General features: G+C 42.9%; 1 protein-coding gene across 1 annotated transcript in view; it reads left to right on the plus strand.

The window, feature by feature from the left end:
• Positions 1-20,847, plus strand: part of FAM184B (family with sequence similarity 184 member B) — a 167,423-nt gene that overhangs the window by 134,412 nt on the left and 12,164 nt on the right. The window contains exons 9-12 of the mRNA XM_073609566.1: positions 3,051-3,223; positions 3,897-4,040; positions 7,725-7,839; positions 17,254-17,364. Of these exons, the coding sequence (XP_073465667.1) occupies positions 3,051-3,223; positions 3,897-4,040; positions 7,725-7,839; positions 17,254-17,364 (543 nt within the window). The remainder of the gene's footprint in view (positions 1-3,050; positions 3,224-3,896; positions 4,041-7,724; positions 7,840-17,253; positions 17,365-20,847) is intronic.

Genomic DNA, 20,847 nt, shown 5'->3' on the forward strand with positions numbered 1-20,847 from the left:
ACTTGTGTCTTTTTTCAACCTCACCTACTATGGAACTAAGGTGCCAAGCCCAACCCCTGAAAAACAACCCCACACCATAATCCCCCCTCCACCAAATGATTTGGACCAGTGCACAAAGCAAGGTCCATAAAGACATGGATGAGCGAGTTTGGGGTGGAGGAACTTGACTGGCCCAATAGAACACCTTTGGGATAAATTAGAGGGGAGGCATTGTTGTTCACTTACACATGCAGTTTTACAGTTTATGGAATAATGATTTCTAATTAGTTGCTGCACATTGAACATCACTCTTTGCCAGTGGCGGCTTGTGGTAATTTTCTTTGGGGGGGCAGCAAACAGTGCCAGTGACACCCCCCAGTCCGGTCGGGTCTGGAGCACTTACCCCATCTATGGCGGGCTTCACCGACAGCTTCCCGTGCTCTCCCCGGTCATCACAGCGTTGGCTTCCCCTGCTCTCCGTGGTCATCGCGGCGGCGGCGGCTTCCCCTTCCCCTGCTCTCTGCGGGCATCACGGCGTCGATGGCGGCTTCCTTCCCTCCCTCCTCCTTGTTGGCCAATAGGGATGCTTCTCCTTTCAGGTCATGAGGATCAATGTTTCAATAGTGAATATTCATTGCTTTGCGCCCTGAGCCCACCCTATTTTGAAACCTCTGGCTCTAATCAGGTGCTTCAAAAAAAACACCCTCCCATTGGAATTCATGCATCTGGCATCCTGCAAGGGGCCGGATGCATGGATAGGGGGGTGGGCGCTTGGGCGCCCCTAATGGACAGGCCACCACTGCTGTTTGCTTTCTCCGATATGTCAGCAAGCCTTGGCTCTAACACTTTCTTGGCGGACCACATTTTATTTCTCCATGATCTGAACATTTCTGTCATATTGTCCTCTCTCTGTGCCTTAGATTTAAAAAAGATTCTAAAAGTCAGACACACAAATGTAACTATAGAGTGTGCCTTTTACAAATTAAAGCCCAACTGACCTCCTAAAAATGTTATTGAAAAGAAGACTGCATAAAAATGATAACCAGTAATCTTTCCAGGGACAAGATGCCGGCTGTGCTTCACCAGGTAGCATGTTCAAAAGGCAAGCTGTGATAGGGTGGGGGTGTGTGTATACCAGAAATAGGGTGTGATTGGCCGGGGGTGTGGTGGCTGAACAAACTACCCAATACTGTACCTGTGAATGGTCAGTCAAAGTATGAAAACTAACCATGGTAACACAGATCAACTTCTGTGCTTAGTGTGGTGAGTTTAGAACAAGGAAAAAAGGTGACTGGCAGCGCCAACCAGGTACTTCATATAGAAGAAGTACATGAAAATGATAGAAACTATCATTTATAAAATACACATAGAAAAAACATATATATTCAGGGTGACTTATACTTTAAATGTGCATTTAACATAGTGTAGGCAAAAGTTAGAAATCCCTGTTAGAGCCAATACATCTAGTAGTACTGTGGCAAGATTTAAGATTTTTTCTAAGTTTGAATTCAAGTGTGCTACTCACATTGCAGAGATTTCTTCCCACTTCCTGCTCTGTCTCCATGACAGGAAGTAGAGGGAAATCTTCCCAAAGGGGCACAGACAGCAAAAAAATAAACTGACAAAAGGTTTTACTCCTCCCTGTATAAATATTTTGTGCCACTATAAATGTGCAGAAAATCAAAAAGCATGAAAGACTTAAACAAGCAACTGAATCTTATAAATGTGAACAATTGAAATTTGCAAAAATGTAATGAGTCCATGTACTAAATGTAAAGTGTCCAAGCTACAAAATTCTTCACATGCAGTGATGAAAAAATGCTGCATCCAAATCACTTAGTGCCCTTGCCCACACTTGTGACCCCGTCACCCCACCAAATAATGTGACCTCCAAATTATAGGTAGGTCACACTAAGCACCAAGCTAATGAGCATGATGACCATCCACAGTAAGAAAAACAGCACCATACTCCTTCAATAAACACGCTTCTCCAGCAGAAATATCAAAGGAAACAAAAGCTCAACATAGCATAATCCTGTCTTTATTGAAAGAGAAAATCACTTGCCGGATGTAAACCTTGGCGGACAGATAATGTGTTTAATATGTGTATTTACTATGATCGTCCGCTCCATCTAGTGGACATAATTTGGTATTTTCCTGAAATACCTTAATCAAGAAAATTCTGCATTATGGCCACTAGGTAGAGCTTATGATGATCGGAAATACAAATACAAAAACACATATTAAACATTCTGTGAATGGTGAGCAATTTTTTTTATAAATGGACCCCTAAATATTAGGATAAAAATGGGTGTAGCACTAACCCTGTAGGAGTTGCTGAAGTCAGGGATCCCAACTGCTGCACAGCAAGTCACACAGCATTCCTTCTTGCATCAGACAGAGAAATCCCCCCCTTCCCGGTAGGGGTCCCTCAAGGGCCACTGACATCACTGCTTCTCTATCTTGCACCCGGCTCACCTGCTGGCATAGCTCTTGTCTATTTTAAGGCTCTTTCATTCCTTGCCAGGCCCCCAACCTGGGGATTGGCTAAAGGCCCCTAAATATTCAAGGCAATCCCTCCTAGCTTCCGCCCACTATTTTTAAGAACATTCTCCAACATTCTAGAAACAGGGGGAGGCACCAGAGAGCTACCAGGATGAGTCATCTCCTGGCCTCTAATAATCCTGAGCCAAATTCAGTGACTCAGGTTTATCCCTGGGGCAGACTACAGTTTGCCTACTCTCACTTCTAGTAGCACACACTAGACGGTGCTACATGGATATTCAGCCAGTGCTTGACCTTTTTATTGCCAGTGTGGCTTAGCTGTCAAGATATGATATGTAGGTACATCCAGTCATTCTATTTGATGCAAAAGTAAAGCCAAGTATGAATTTAGAAATTAATTTAATTTTCATATTTGTTTTTCAAGTAACTTTATGGAAACATCATCACTTAGGCAAATACAATGAGGAAATATTACATGAACACAGCCAATTTGAGAAGTCTATTTATTAATATATGTATTATATATATATTATTATTATTCTAACTATTTATGTTCATGTTCTTAGGACGATAGCGCTCATGATTTAAAAAAGCAAAATACTCCATTGGATGAATATGAAATAGAAATATCACGGCTGGAAGAAGAGAATTTAGTTTTACGGGATTCTGTGGAACTACTAAGCAAAGAGATTTCCAAATCCCAGCAAGAGGCATTGGGAGTGAAAGAAAGGCAAAACAGGTATTGGGATTTACATACTGTATAGTAGATGATGTAGACACTGCTGAAAACATAACACATTGTATCTGTTGACAGATTCAGTACACAATTTTCCTACGCTACAACATGCATTACAGCAAGAAAAACCTGTGCAATAGGTGCTATTTTTCTTAAGTGTACATTTGTTTGCAAATATACACTATATTGTCAAAAGTATTGGGACACCTGCCTTTACATGCACATGAACTTTAATGGCATCCCAGCTTAGTCCATAGGGTTTAATGTTGATTTGCCTCACCCTTTGCAGCTATAAAAGCTTCAACTCCTCTGGGAAGGCTGTCAGGAGTGTGTCTATGGGAATGTTTAACCATTCTTCCAGAAACGCATTTGTTAGGTCAGGCACTGATATAGATGAGAAGGCCTGGCTACGGACTAAGACTGGGATGCCTTTAAAGATCATGTGTGTGTAAAGGCAGGCGTCACAATACTTTTGACAATATAGTGTATCTTTCTACAGGACTTTAGATTCTGCCCTCTTGTGGACATCATGTGATTTAACACTCTGTAAATCATTAAAGTGATAATGTATGTGTGTTATCTGCAGCAGAAACTGCTCTTTTTTTTAACAGAATTGTTTTAGCTAATTGTGCTTGTTTTGACTGTTGCTTTTAACAATTTTTCATTTCATGGAAAGAAATCAAGAAGAACTTAAAATGAAACAAAGAATTGAACTGGATGCATTAAGACAAAGTCACCAGCAGGAGATCCAGTCCATAGTGTCCAAATTTAGCAGCGCTCAGACTTTCCTTCAGGCAAAGATTGTTACCTTGGAAGCTGAGTAAGTTCATGCAAACCTACAGTATAACATACTAAGGCTACATTTTTATTCTGCCAGATCTCTTTGTTGAAAAAAAGAATGAAAGTTATATGTGACATTTGACTTGCTAGTATCACTAAACTGAAAAGCAGCAGAATGTCCTGGAGACATCTCCTACCCTTGTTCTTTGTAGACAGATAATTGCTTCCCTAAGGGAATCAGATACACGGCTGGTTTACTGCACTGACTGACAAGCTGTGAGAGCAGAGGGATCCCGAACTACAAGCAAGCAGTGTAAATTCCTTTTTATCGTGTACAACTTGTATTAGACATATATTATTAGGATTATCATCCTCCTTGCATGAATACTACTACACCAGTCCAAAAATTAAAGGTAGAGATACACGGCTTGAATTTCACCCAATTCCTGCAGATGCTGTGGCTGCCTAAATACAATATTCGGCTAAAGAGATTCCTCCATCTGCATTGTCCAGGATAGATGGAAAATTCAATTGATTGTGTCTTGTTCAACCCAGGAGAAAATCCATAAGAGTAAGGCCGCCTTAGAGCATGATGTATGATTATGTATTTCCTGAAATGCAGCAGGTGGGAATCTAGACATGTGCAATAAATACATACCGTATATCATATTTAATAAGTTGTGTTTGGAGTTGTAGTAGTAGATGTTCTTTAAATACATTTGAAATTTCACTATGACTCAAACATTGTATAGCTGGAAAGAAATTACATATTCCTTAGGCCACATATGTCAAACACAAGGCCCTCCACATTTCATGTGGCCCTCATACCCAGTTTTGCAGCTGGAACATGGCGGAACTTCATTCCCCCACCTCTGTCTCTCTCCCTTCACTCCCGCTCCCTGCTGTCCCTTGTAAACACATAGCCCAGGCCTATTCTGGCACTTCGCTCCTACATGTAGAAACCATAATTTTTTTCTAGAAAATTACCGAGAACCCCCAAACATTATATATGTTTTTTTAGCAGACACCCATGTGAATAAAATGGCGGTCATTGCAACCTTTTATGTCACACTGTCTTTGGAATTAAAAAAAAAAAACAAAAACAGTAAAGTCAGCCCAATTTCTTTGTATAATGTGAAAGATGATGTTACGTTGAGTAAATAGATACCTAACATGTCACGCTTTAAAATTGCGCAGGTTCATGGAATAGTGCCAAACTTTGGTACTTAAAAATCTCCCTAGGCGGCGCTTACATTTTTTTTACAGGCTACCTGTTTAGAGATACAGAGAAGGTCTTGGGCTAGAATTATTAGTCTCTAACGGTCGCAGTGATACCTCAGATGTGTGGTTTGAACGTCGTTTCACATATGCGAGTGCAACGTACGTATGCATTCTCTTCTGCGCGCGAGCACGTGGGGACGGGGATGCTTACATTTTTTTTTCTTTTTTTATTGTTTATATTATTTGAATTTTTTAATTTTTATACTTTCCCTTTAAAAAAAAAATTGATCACTTTTATTCCTATTACATTCCAATGAAAACATCCCTTGTAATAGGAATAGTGTGTGACAGGTCCTCTTTATGGAGAGATGTGGGGTCTGTAAGGCCTGGGCGTGACCTCATAACGTCCGAGAGTCATAGAGACTGCCGGGGACCATCTGGCCCTTGGTTTTCTCAATGGCTAACTTCCGGCATCAGCGGAGTTCCTTCTCCGGCTCACCGATCACACGGGTGAGTCGGTAGAAGCACCTGAGGGTGGTGGGAGTGGGGGGGGGGGGCACCCCCTCCCGCCGCCTGTAAGAACGATCAAGCAGCTGAACTTGTTCTTACGGTGCAGGGAATCGCTGGCTGAAAAAAAATGATATCTGCAGCTGCAGGCATCATTCAGATATCCCCACTCAAAGTCCAGGACGTCATATGATGTACCTTGGGTGGGAAGTGGTTAAAAAATCTGAAAGAACTCTAGAAATCCAATTTTTCCACCCCTGACCCTGGAGCCCTAAGATGGCTGCCCAATCAGCCTTATGCTTGTGCCGGCCCTGTTAACAGCAGTTGGAGCCTCAGCAAAGCCAGCAAAACTAGGAAGTGAGGGCAGAGAAAAGCTGCAGATGTGCACGGTGCTGGATCGAATATTTTTTACCTTAAAGTGGTGTTACGGCCGAAATTATACTTTTTAAATAAAAAAACCCCTATAATACACAAGCTTAATGTAGTCTAGAAAAGTTAGTCTGTAAACTAAGGTCTGTTTTGTTTATAGCAGTAACTTGTTATTTTATAAACTTACAGCAGGCCGTGGCCATCTTAAGTGTGGGCATCTGAAGCCAGACTGTATTTCTTCCTGGATCTCAGCCTTGCAGATCTCGCACATGCTCAGTGCAGCACAAGCATTGTGATAGGTTTCAGGTCAGGTTTCCATAGTAACAGCAGTGTCAGAGGAAGTTGCCGCCCCTTCCCAGAAGGCATTGCAAACAGGAAATGATGCGATGGGCCACGGCCAGGGAGGAGGAAGTGAAAAATGAATACAGCAGATATACAGTAGGTGCTGAGAAAAAAAGAAAAAAATATCCAATTCGTTTACAGTGCACAGTTTAGTGAGGGATGCTGAAGAGTTGTAAAAGTGGGTGGATTTCCACTTTAATACAAAGAATGTATTGAGGTTAAATATGTTTAGGCTTTACAACCACTTTACTATAAAATGATGACTACTCCTAGGAAAGATTCACCATGGCTTCAGAGTAATATTTTTAACCATCCTTATCAGGTAACAGTCCATTACGTGACCTTTTCTTACCTTTTAAGTTATTTCCATGGTTCAGCAAGATAGTGGAGTTTTTGTACTTGATAGGCATTTCAGTAGCATTCATTCTGCAGTTTGCAGTTTGCAATAGATCACATGAAGAGGCCCAGGAGGAGGAAGGCTGGTCAGTAAAAGAAAGATTGGTCAGTAAAAGTCAGCCAGTCTCTTCCCAGCACTTTCTTTATTCAGTGATGGGCCAACAGTCTAAACTTACAATGTTACTGCAGAGCCAAGAGAGGTGAATCCCTATCTCTCTTGTATCAATTCTTATAAAGCTCCTACAGGGCTCGAAGACCACTATTCAAATAGGGGCTTCTCAAATTAAAGCTGACCTGGGCCTCATCCCCTCTTCCAGCAAGGCTGTCCACCTGAATGGATCAATAAACCAATGATGTGGTGCCATGTGCTACTTTAGTTCATAAAATCCCAATTTCATGATAGAGCTCTCCGATCTTCATGGATCCTGGGGTGCTCTGCCAGTTATGCAAACTTAAATACGGATAATTTTAATGCTTGTTTAATATGTTTTGCCATTGATTAGCAATTTAAATCAATGGGTTCACTGTATTGTAAGCATTTAATTACTAAAAATTAGTTTAATGTGGTTTATCTGTCATTCTAATAGGGAGCATGTAAATAAATGAGAAATATGGCAGCACTCATGATTGACATAATTTGTTATAGCCGTTATTTTTTTTCAAAGATTATGACATTTGTGCACTTTTTACAGATACATTTTGGGTAAACTTTTGCTGGTAGAATTAGAATCCTAATTTCTAAATACTGAAAGTGAAAAGGAACAGAAATAATTAGTTTTTAGGGATCAGGTTCATGCATTTGGGATTTCTGTATTGCTGCAAGATAAAGACATATCTGTAGCTGATCATATGTCAGACTTCAAACTGTTTTCCTCTTTTATGTACACAGGCTGAAGGAGATGGAAGATAAGGCAAAGAAGCAGCATCGGATGGAAGAACTGCAGCTTATAAACAGCTTGCAGGATAAACTGGCTGATAAAGATCAAATTATTAAACACCTGCTGGTAGGATTACCAAAGTACACCATTATTTTTTCTTTTTGATTTTACTGTTTTTTATAAGGATTTGGGATAAATTAAGTTTAGGTCCTCTGCTCCCCCACAATGTTTTCATAAAACAGTCACAGTCCTGGGCTGGCTGTTTATTGAAGCAGTCCAGGATGGGGTTCTAAATACTGTACACTATTTACTAAAAGTATTGGGACGCCTGCCTTTACACGCACATGAACTTTAATGGCATCCCAGTCTTAGTCCATAGGGTTCAATATTGAGTTGGCCCACCCTTTACAGCTATAACAGCTTTAATTATTCTGGGAAGGCTGTCCACAAGGTTTAGGAGTGTGTCTATGAGAATGTTTGACCATTCTTCCAGAAGCACATTTATGAGGTCAGGCATTGATGTTGGACAAGAAGGCCTGGCTCGCATTCTCCGCTCTAATTCATCCCAAAGGTATTCTATTGGGTTGAGGTCAGGACTCTGTGCAGGCCAGTCAAGTTCCTCCACCCCAAACTCGCTTATCCATGTCTTTATGGACCTTGCTTTGTGCACTGGTCTAAGTCATTTGGTGGAGGGGGGATTATGGTTTGGGGTTGTTTTTCAGGGGTTGGGCTTGGCCCCTTAGTTCCAGTGAAAGGAACTCTTAAGGCGTCAGCCCAAGACTGTGCAATAGTCTTATGCCCCGTACACACGGTCGGATTTTCAGACGGAAAATGTGTGATAGGACCTTGTTGTTGGAAATTCCGACCGTGTGTGGGCTCTATCACACATTTTCCATCGGATTTTCCGACACACAAAGTTTGAGAGCAGGCTATAAAATTTTCAGACAACAAAATCCGTTGTCGGAATTTCCGATCATGTGTACACAAATCCGACGCACAAAGTGCCATGCATTCTCAGAATAAATACAGAGATGAAAGCTATTGGCTACTGCCCCGTTAATAGTCCCGACGTACGTGTTTTACGTCACCGCGTTCAGAATGATCGGATTTTCCAACAACTTTGTGTGACTGTGTGTATGCAAGACAAGTTTGAGCCAACATCCGTCGGAAAAAATCCTAGGATTTTGTTGTCGGAATGTTCGATCAATGTCCGACCGTGTGTACGGGGCATAAGGCAGGTGTGGAAAAAAATGCGGTAATTTTAGAATGCTTTCAGAAATAGTGGTGAGTATTCTGTCAACACTGGGGCAGTAAAAGTGTCTAAGCATCTAAGTTCATTAACCTTCTGTCAACACTAGGTGGCATTACAAACTATATTATACAGTAGAAGCTGCTCTGTTCTGCTGTATAATGGAGACCTTGGGGGTTATTTACTAAAGGCAAATCCACTTTGCCCTACAAGTGCACTTGGAAGTGCATTTGCTGTAGATCTGAGGGGGACATGCAAGGAAAATACAAAACAGCATTTTAGCTTGTACATGATTGGATGATAAAATCAGCAGAGCTTCCCTTCAGATCTACAGCGACTGCACTTCCAAGTGCACTTGCAGTGCAAAGTGGATTTGCCTTTCGTAAATAACCCCCCTTGCTCCTAGTCTAAACTGTATGGAATGTGATAAGGATGTATGTTTAACACGTATTTGTCAAGAAAGACGATGTGTAAATGCATTTGCAAAAAGTGGATTACTTTTATTGGTAAAGCATCCTACCAGAAATAGACTTTGTGCTACAAGATGAATAGGAATGTTTGAGTGGTCAAGGCATTTAAATTCTATGGATATCAATGTAGGAATAAAAAGGGTTTCTGTTATAATTTTAGATTTTTATGACTCCATCTAAAAATGTGCTTTTTCCAGAGAGATATAAAATACCCAGTACTTCCAGGTATGGCAAAACATGTGACTCTCTCCTCTTCCTTCCCCAATGTAACACCTGAGTAACCAATCGTCAGGCCTGGTCCATGTAATATGGGGGTGGGGAGAGAGTCCAAATCTCAGTTTAGACTCTAAAGCCCCATACACACGATCAGAAATTCCACCAGCAAAAGTGGGATGTGAGCTTTTGGTCAGAAATTCCGACTGGGTGTATGCTCAATTGCTCAATCGTACTTTTGCTGGCGGAATTCCAGCCAGCAAAAGATTGAGAGCAGGTTCTCTATTTTCCCGGAAATTCCGTTCGTCTGTATGCAATTTCGACGCGCAAAAAACGATGCATGCTCGGAAACAATTCGATGCATGCTCAGAAGAATTGAACTTCATGTTCACGACTCGTCCTAGTGTTGTACGTCACTGCGTTCTTGACGGTCGAAAGTTCAGAGAACTTTTGTGTGACCGTGTGTATGCAAGGCAAGCTTGAGCGGAATTCCGTTGGAAAAAAACAAGTTTTTTCTGGCGGAAATTCCGATCGTGTGTACAGGGCATAACTGGATCAACTTGGAGCTTACACATGCTTCTCTTTACTTGTGAAGGACAGGGCATCATAAGAACAGAAGTAAGGTGAGTATAAGCAGCCAGGGGGTCAGTAAATTAACCTTGCCAATAAAAAGAGAAAGGTTCAATTACAGAGGGAAACAAATTATTAGTTTTTGAGTTTTACTAGTTAAGATACATACTGCTTAGAGTAGGCAACAAGTGATAATGTACTGTTTTTTCATATACAGGCAGTTCCCGGGTACAAACAAGATAGGGTCTGTAGGATTTTTCTGAAGTTAAATTTGTATGTAAGTCGGAACAGGTAAATTTTTTCTAAGCGTAACTCCAGCCAAAAAAACGGTTTGTAAGCTTTTTGGGTAGCATAGGGAAAGGTTAACACCCCTGTAACGTTTGTTTTGCTGTCTATGTCCCTGTTCAGGAGATTTCATCTCACTTTCTGTCCCAATGACAATTGGATTTAGAAAATTTTGGGTTGTTGTGGAAACAAGGATTGGTGCTAAAGCTTCAGTGGAGGTACCTTGTTCCCATAATAACTCCTACAGTAGTGAATTTCCCTTTCTAGGGGTAGATTTCCTCTCACCTCCTGTTGTCTCCCTCCGTTTGTAAGTAGGAGTCGTTTGTAAGTCGGGTGTTTGTAACCTGGGGACTGTCTGTACTATACTATTTCTATACTAATTTAATGGTAAAGTGGAACGTCTGCAATATTCACCTCCCCACCTGTGAACTCCCTCGCTGATGCGGTCATCTTTGCCGAGACTGCTTTGGGGTTTGGCTCCTTCGGCCATCCTGATTGGCTGACCTGGGATGACTTAACTGTTAATTCATCCCACCACCAAGGCATGCCAAGTATGGACATTCTAAAGAAGTTTGCAAACAGGAAGATAAGAAGCCTTTATTGCAAAAGAGACATTGGGGTTGATTTACTAAAACGGAACAGTGCAAAATCTGGTGCAGCTCTGCATAGTAGCCAATCAGCTTCCAGGTTTTATTGTTAAAGCTTAATTGAACAAGCTGATGTTAGAAGCTGATTGGCTACTATGCACAAGTGCACCAGATTTTGCAATTTCCAGTTTAGTAAATCAACCCCATAGTCAGTGGAATTCATAAAAAGTGACATGGACGTGGCCACTCTTTAGAATTCTATAGATCCTCGGCATGACAAGTGTTGGTGCGGTTAATAGGTTCATGTATCTGTCAGCTGCTTGTTGCTGTATTCAGGCAACAGAACTCTCTAACTCTGCTTACATGCCCTCATTATATCGGTGGAGTTCAGTGTCATTCAATGCAGTATATTTCAGGCCCGACAGAGGCTGCGTGTGAATGGGCAGTGTCAGGACAGGAGTGGTTAGTAAAGGGAGAAGTTTTTAGTGCGCGGCTTATAACACAATTGTCCAAATACAAAAATGGTCATATTTAGGTAGCAATGTCACCAGCACCCTCACTCCTTTGTTTACTTGCACCTGTTGGCCTGGGAATCTCCCATCCCGCAGATGAAAGGGGCTAGGAATGAGTTCTCAATTACTATGATGCTGGTGCTGCTGACTTCAGAGAAACCAGGGAACCTTGTGCAGGAAGCTGTCTCAATGCCTTACTTGGAGCACTTGCATCTCCCTGTACGCCAACTAGGAGGTCTTAATTACTGCCAGTTTGATCATCTGTAAACTGATGGTAGTAAGAATTACCTAAATGTGGCACATATATTGCAAAACTGCAAAATATTCCTTAGGCGCACGCCACTTTAAAGGAGCCATATTGCTAAAAAAGTGTTGGAACCTCTTGGAATCCCCCCTCCCCCCATATCTCCTCTGCAATAAAAAGCCTTCTTGAAAATTCCTTTTTCCTTTTACTTAACAGTGATATATGTCTGATATATTAGCTTTGCTGGCTTCAGGGGTGCCTTTAAGCCCTATATCTCTTCTGCAATAAAAAGCCTTCTTGGAAATTCTTTTTTCATATCTACAGTTTTGTAAGTATCAGAAACATTTCCTTGGCTGTGAAGTTATCTTTTACTTAACAGTGATATATTTCTGATATATTAGCTTTGCTGGCTTCAGGGGTGTCTTTAAGCCCTAACTTAACACTGTTTGTTTATCAGTGGTAAAGTGGTAGACAGTTATTTAAACAGCACTGTTTATAAACGGCACTACATAAAGCACCACCAGACAACCGTTGCGCCAATATTCACATACAGTGTATAGAGCCAACCTGAGTGGCTCTGTACATTGTGGTTGCTGTGATTGGTCATAGAAAGACCACCTCCCTTATCTCGCACATCTGCATATTAACCTACTCATCTCTGTTCCCCTGCTGTTTGTGCTCTGTACAATAACCCTTTTATCTTCTCCTTCCTCTGTATGTGCTTTATCTAGTGCATAATTGCCAAGGCCCATGTTTTTTCCCAATCAATACCAGCATCTGTCCTTATTTTCTAAAAAAAAAGTGCCAAAAATTACATCACTATTGGGTGTCTAATTTCCAAAAAAGGGTCTTTTTAGGGGCTGGTATTTTTATTTTAAGTAAAGTAATCATGTTAAGTAAAGATAACAATTTTCTTTCAGTTTTTCTTCTTTTTTCATTTAGATATTCTCTATCACTCAAAAAAAAAAAATTGTATAAAATGAATTTGGGTACATGATGGAGTAATTGTCAGTCAAATGCAACAACAAACCACAGCACATGAAACTCAAAAATGGTAAAAAGGGGTATTACATACTGGCACTCAAATGATTATGATATCTTTAGGCAAAACTTTTTTTTAGTTTTAGCTAGAGTGGGAAGGATTTGATTCTCTTTCGAGTTTCTATTGCTGTCCGTGCCCCCCCCCCCCTTTGTTTGTGCTCATGACAATTGTCACCGATAAAGAAATTGAGGGGTCAGTCCAAATCTTTAGAGTTGTCCCCAGTAAGGGAGTTAAGGGATACCTGTTCCAGGGACAACTAAAAGGGAAATTCTCACTTTAAGAGATTTCCTGTAACTTCCTGTTGAGACTCTGGGAAATTAACTGAATGAAAATTTGCTCAATAATTACACAAACAACCTTACATGGGTTTTAATCCTTCCCTACTCTGTCCTAAACTAAATAAAAAATTATCTTTAGATTTACTTTAATAGTATAAATAATGCCAAGGATACCAATAGGACAGATTATGGGTAATTAAAGTGTTACTAAACCCATCACTATATCTGGTCTCCCACAATACACAGAACATGGAAATGCAATTATTTTAGTAAATATAAACTGCTAAATACCCTTTCTCATCAGCAGTATATAGCAAGCTTATGACCTCTATGGGTGTCTGGTTAAAGCTTGTAGGAGGAGATTTAATTTTACTCTGACTATCCTATGAGGCTCCAGGACCCTTGACCCTCTGTCTGGACAGTGCAGATTGGCCCTGTGCTGATCACGTGCACCCTCCCCCCCAAAACAAAAAGGATCAAACAGCCTTTTTATACAATGAGGGTTAACCCTTTAGGTTCCACAGTGAGTATAATAAGCATGCTTTACTGCATATACAGACTAATTTTACTGTTGTGGGTTTAGTAACACTTTAATGTTTTTTCTACTCTATATGCATTTTACAGATGCACTTTGTAATGAAACGTCCCACACTCCGCTTGAGTGCTTTCATCATATACCGCTTCCTCCCAGTCTGAATATAGATATCAGATATTCCAACTGCTGACAACAACAAACAAGGCAATACTCATTTGGTTGCTGAACATGAACTGATTTATTTGAGATGACACACAAATATATACTGCAGGTTGACAATACAAACTGTAACCAGAAACCTAATTAACATGAGCTAGTTATCTAATCATTTACCCAGACTAGGTGACTCAGAGATATGACCTTTCAGGGTAGACTTGCTGTCTCCTCACTCACAACTTACAATACACATAAGTATAAACACAACCCCCAATAGTTTGCTAGGAGACAAAGGTGTGTTAATGAGCACAATAAACTGTTGGGTGAAAGACCCGGGCTTTCCAGATCTCATTAATCAGCATTCCTTTCACATACATCTGTCCACTGAGTCCCAAGCTGGCAGAGACCATCATGGCCTCCTTAATAATGTCCTTTTGCATTACATAACATAATAGTAGGTAGGCAAGAGGCTAGCATTCAGTCCCCCCCAAAAGCCTCTGTCCCGGGTAATTCTGTCACATTTCTCCCCCATCAAAAGTCGACTAACAAGGTCCCAGACCTCCACCTGGCGTTAGTCGGGCAGAGTGAACTCACATAGTCTGTCCGCATGATCTTCATTATTGGCTGCAAGGAATAGTTGACCTCAGTAGGTGTGGGGCAGAGGTCATTGACTCTCTGTCTGGGTGCCAGAGCTTCAGCTGAGTGGTTTTTAACATTCCGGGGCTGGGCTGCTGCTGGGCAGAGGGGCCGATTGCCCCAGCTTCCTGAAGCTGTAGAGAAACTGTAGGTGCTAGGCAGAGGCCAACGGCCCTCTGCCCTGTTGCCAGTGATTCAGCTGGGAGTAGAAGCTTTACTACATCAGCTTGTCACTGGAGAGAGGGGCCGACTGCCCCGGCTCACTGGAACTCCACAGTTGTTGCCGGTGCTGGGCAGAGGTTGGTAGAACTCTGCCCTGTTGCCAGCACTTCTGCTGGGGACTTCACATTCTCTGCTCCGGCTAACCGTTGGGGCAGGAGGCTGGCTCCACTCCCAAACTGTGTAGCTGCCATTGGGGAGGTGAGTCAGCTGTTTCCTTTTCCATTTCCTCATTTGGCTGCTGGGACGATATGTCTGTGGTACTGTCTTCCAGGTGCACGGATCTTTGCTGGGGTGGAAAGACCGCTTCCTCCACCCTGGCCGACTGTTGGGGAGGGATGACGAATACCTCCTCTCCCTTCTCCCCCTGTATCCTGATCTGCTGCTGGGAAGTGACTGCCACCTTCTCACCCTGAGCCTCCTAAACTGCCACAGATGTGGGGCAGAGGTCTTGGACCCTCTGTGAAGTTTGGCCCTGATACCAGCTCTTCTGCTGGAGGCTTACCAGGTTGTTCTTCCTCAGCAGAAAAGTCTATCACACCCCCTGTCTCTGCAACTGGTGACTGGGGATAGAGGTTCACCATCTCCTGTCCGTGGAATCCAGAAGATGCTATCGGTGCTGGGCAGAGGCTAGCAAACTCTACTCTGTTGTCAGCACTTCAGCTTTGGGGATGGCAATCTCCAGATTTTCCACTGTAGATTCTCTGGCATGCTGCTGGACAGGCACATTCCTCCATCCAACCTGTCTTGTGCAGAATTAGGTTCGTCAAGGTCAGTCAGCACTTGCTGCATTTGCCATAAGACCTCCGCGTTGATAGCTGCGGGGGCAGGTTGCCAAAGCACACTGTTACTATGCCACCTTGCCAAATCTTCAGCCAGAATTTCAGAGCTGTCTGCTGGTATTTCCTGATAGTCCCAGGCAAAGGGAGCCCAGCGCTGGTGCTGAGCAGAGTCTAGCAGCCATCTGTAGGCAATCTCCAGCTCCCATTCCTGAATGGCCAGAAACTCTATATCTTCCAGTGCCCAGTGCACTTCCGAGACGTTCAGTAGCTCTTCTCTGAAATCCATGATTTCATCCAACTGCCACTCCAAATCGCTCCCAAAGTTAGGGTCCCCTGTCAGCTTCACATACAGCAGTCCCAGGCTGCAAAGCCTTCTTTTGGGCTGTCATCTGCTATCCAAGGGCATGCTTGGGATACATGCCACGGGAGGGCTCTGTAGCTCTCATCCAGCCGCATCTCTGCCCAGACCAGCCTGCTTAATTCAGCTGTCTGCTCCTTGTGCATTTTCTCTCCCAATAACAGCGCCCGCAATCCATACTGCGACCAGTACCTTTCCTGGATGGAGGGGAGAATTTTTCCCTGGTGGTGCTGCTCACGGGCTAGCGTTTACTTCCAGAGTTCGCAGCGGATAGAATCCTACCATCCCAGCAGGACCTGCTCTGATACTGGTCCTCTGTGCTATATCTGCATCTCTCGCAACCTTCTTCCGAATTCCTCTTCCATGGTGGCTGGTATCTGTACCTCTCCTCTCCTGCTATCCAGACCTTGGATCCAGGTGGAGGTTTGGATGTCTTAGACTGCAGGAAGCATTCCACTGCTTACCACCAATGTAACAAAACATCCCACACTCTGCTTGAGTGCTTTCTTCATATACCGCTTCCTCCACGTCTGAATATAGATATCAGATATTCCAACAGCTGACAACAACAAACAAGGCAATACCTGTTTGGTTGCTGAACATGAACTAATTTATTTGAGATGACACACAAATATATACTGCAGGCTGACAATACAAACTGTAACCAGAAACCTAATTAACATGAGCTAGTTATCTAATCATTTACCCAGACTAGGTGACTCAGAGATATGACCTTTGAAGATAGACTTGCTGTCTCCTCACTCACAACTTACAATACACATAAGTATAAACACATTCCCCAATAGTTTGCTAGGAGACAAAGGTGTGTTAATGAGCACAATAAAGTGTTGGGTGAAAGACCCGGGCTCTCCAGATCTCATTAATCAACATTCCTTTCACATACATCTGTCCACTGAGTCCCAAGCTGGCAGAGACCATCATGGCCTCCTTAATAATGTCCTTTTGCATTACATAACAGAATATCTTCCTAAATGCTTGTAGCTCCCTCAAATGCCAGGGCCCATAGTCGGTAGGCAAGAGGCTAGCATTCAGTCCCCTCCAAAAGCCTCTGTCCCGGGTGAGTCTGTCACACACTTGCTTAACAATATGCTAGTTTCAGCACATTTACATTATTGGAAAAATAACACGGTTTAAGCTGGGATTCCCCAACAAATGCAGTCTTGATATCTTTAAAATGGAGTTCAGCATTGTTGTTATCCTTTCTTTTGGCACAATCTTTGCCACAGTGTAGTTTTACAAAACAACCATTACAGCATATAATATGGATAAGTGTTAAATGCAAAAAAAAAACATCCAATGCTCTTGCTTGGAATGTAGCTGGATTACAGGGAACACATTCCAGTTCATAATATTAAGATTTACAGCATTATTATTATTTTATAGGAAATTCAGAACTTTGATGATGACCTTGCAATGCCACTTATTCAGGAAACACATAGAAGTCAGTCATTTTCCTGCAATCCAAATGGTGGCAGTTTAACACCCACAATGAAGGTAATTCTACTTTTTTTATTTGTGTTTGTATGAGACTGTGATCACCTAAATATGTATATGTTCAACATGTGTCAAATGTACAGTAAATAATTTATCAATATTTTTTTGCTATTTGAAGAGCTCAATAAATTGAATGAAAAAGGAAGCCATAGACATCTACTGATCCTTAACGTAGCCCCGTCATGAAAGAAATGGGGGCTTCTATTGCTAGCCTTCTTCTAAAAAATTCTTGTTCACTGGCTTGTTCTGGCATTAATCATTTTTGAGTCACAGACCTGGAACATGCATTCTATAAATAAGTATCAGAATTATTTATCTCTATACTTGTTTCAGATCAGTAACTCAAAAAGCATTGAAGCTAATGCACCAGAATGACAGCCAGGCAACAATAATTTTCAGTTAGAATGGTCAGCAACAGCAGCCACCATGATTCTCTCATGACAGATTTCCTCTAAAGCAAAATGTTTTGCCCATGTAGATTCACTTGAAAGTGAAGTGTGGTTATACTTCAGGCTGGTTTCACATATGTGCGAATTGGATGAGGTGAAAACCTCATCCAATTCGCATGACATGCGAGTGTGTCCAGCTCTCAATGGAGCAGGTTCACACAGGTGGGACAATCGTTGTGCAGATTGCAAAAGGGTCCTGTGCGTTTTTGGAACCAGTTCAGCTGAAAATTCAGGCAAAAATTCAGACCTAAATCACACCTGAACCGGAGAACAGAAACACACCAGACCCCAGGCATGAAACCGCAGCCGCACATATGTGAACCCGGCCTTAACCTCCTGCCTGTCAGGGCTGGCTCAGCCCTTCCTTCTCTGAGCTGGCTGCTCACCTGTCAGCTAATTGCCAGCTCTCTTCTCTTCAGTTAACCAGCTGTTGTGGATCTGCTCGTCAGTCCCGCCTACTTAAAGACGTCCAGCTCACTTCTTTCCTGCCTTCGCCTTGGTCACATCACAAGAAACCATCTCCTGCGTTCCCGTTTAAAGACTGGCTTGCGGGGGGCGTGGCCTAGCGCACGGAGTGAGCAGACATGTCCTGCTGGAGCTCCCGCACACGCCGGACATTCCGAGGCTTGTACCACTTCACAACTCAAGCCGACAGGTCGGTAATGGGGAGGAGAGGTGGGGGAGACACCCAGCACACCCCTGATCCACAAAGAGAGGGGGATATAGACAGATTTTTCACCCGACTGGGGTCTAAACACCACACCCCCCCATCCAAGATAGCGCCGACCCGCTCCTCAGGCTCACATACAGGCTCACAGGGAACTGCTTCACAGCGCTCCACACCTCACACCAGAAACAGACAGCGTGCCAGATCCCCTGCAGACTTAGAGAATGAGTCATTCTGATCGGCTTGTCACTCCCCAGATTCCCACAGATCATTTACTAGCTGGGATATGGAGACCTACATCAAGGCCCTCCCAAACAAACATGATTTTGAAGCCTGTGTACAGAGAATGGAACGCTCATATAAGCCGGAAATAGCAGAGCTGCGCAGAGATGTCACTAACAGGCTGGAAGAAGTTGAGCACAGTGTAGAAGAGACTGTTTCCACTCTGCAAACCCATGAATCCATTCTGCATGAGCACACCCTGCAAATACAACAATTAATATATCACCAGGATGACCAAGAAAATAGAGCCAGACGTAACAATATACGCATCCGCGGCCTTCCTGAATCCGTGGAAACCAAAGACCTAGCCCCTGCGATTATAGCCATTTTCAATGAGCTGCTGCAAAAAGACAAGGATGCCCCCCTGGAACTGGATCGGGTCCACAGAGCTCTGGGCCCTAGAAACCCCAATCTGGAACACCCCAGAGACGTTATCTGTAGGGTACATTTCTACGCAGTCAAAGATGCCATTATGCAAGCTGCACGTACCCAAGAATCCATCTTCTTCAATGGCACTCAAGTAACCTTGCTTCCAGATATATCTAAACTGACCCTGGACATGCGTCGAGCTCTGAAGCCCCTTACTGGAGCTCTTCAGGCAAAACACATCAAATATCGCTGGGGTTTCCCGTTTAACTTGTCTGCCTCTCATGAAGGAAAATCAGCAACATTTTGCACAAATTTGGGGGATTTACCAAAGTTCCTAGGAACATTTGAGCTACCTCAGATCCCGTTACCAGACTGGCCACTTCTGGCAGAAACAATCCAAGAAGAACAAACGTTCAAAAGCTGAAGCTTCCAAGTCGACTGCTGGCTGAATCCCTCCCTCCACTTCTTGATTAACCACTTTTTCTCTACAGGTCTCCAACCAGTGATGTCGTCCTGGTTCCTAGTTATGTCGGGACTTTAAATAGATATATTATTTTTGCACTATTGATTGCACTGACAGATGTTATACCATTCTACTTTGCACTATAGTAATGTGTTAGGTTTATACATAATGGCTACGCCTGTCGGCACCTACTTCCCTTTCCCTCCCCCCTCCCCTCCCCCCCTCCTCTTGTTGATAATTGGTTATACTTGACCTGTCTACAGTTAAGCAATAGACCCTCACTGCGGTCATCAGGCAAGGGACTTTCCCGGGGTCCCACCCTGGGGTGGCCCTCAAGAAGTTAGTTTCATAGAATATGAGTGGCAGTGGGGGATTCTGAGCTACTAAGTTAATTTATAAAAATGTTACTGTTGCGCGGTGTGTGCGGGCTCCTCTGTGTGCTGATACGTACCCCCTCTTAGGTTTTCTCAGCACCCCTAGCGGGCTTTGCTGACTTGTTGGTTACAACACTATAGTTAGGTAGGCCTTATTGGCCTTCTTCTCCTTGTTCCTTTTTTTTTCTTCTCCTCTCACCTTCGTCTTCTCTAACCCCCTTTTTTTCTTTTGCTCCCTATGTTCGCCACTGCATGGCGACCTCCCCTCCTCTTTTCCCTTCCCTCTTTCCCATGCTCTGGGGCAGCGGACCTCACTCTTATCCAACCTGACACTTCATTTAAAGTTCCCCTCTCATGGCAACGCAACCCTCCTTGAAAGTATCCTCTTTGAATTGTAGGGGCCTCAATACCCCGGAGAGAAGACGTCAAATTTTGTACCACTTTCATAAATTAAGTGCGCAAATTCTACTTCTCCAAGAGACCCACTTTAGATCTGACACAATCGCGCATTTCCTACATAAGCAATACCCCACTTGGTTCCACAGTACTAACCTAAAAGCTAAGTCCAAAGGGGTTTCTATTGCATTCCATGCCACATTCACACCAGATGTGCTAGACTCTTATATAGATCCACAAGGGAGATATGTTTTCCTCAAATGATCATACTTGAATGTGATATACACGGTCATTAACGTATATTCTCCCAATCAGGACCAACTGCAAATTCTCTCCTCGGTTACATTACGTCTAAAACGTTTCAGCACGACCAACATGATCCTGGGAGGGGACCTTAATGCTGCCTTGATACCCCGTCTCGATACTTCAACTGGTAAGTCCTCTGTTTCCCCAGCTTCTCTGACCAAAATCCGAACAATCCTC

This window comes from Aquarana catesbeiana, linkage group LG01 (assembly GCF_042186555.1).
Source record: "Aquarana catesbeiana isolate 2022-GZ linkage group LG01, ASM4218655v1, whole genome shotgun sequence".
Classification (NCBI taxonomy): domain Eukaryota; kingdom Metazoa; phylum Chordata; class Amphibia; order Anura; family Ranidae; genus Aquarana; species Aquarana catesbeiana.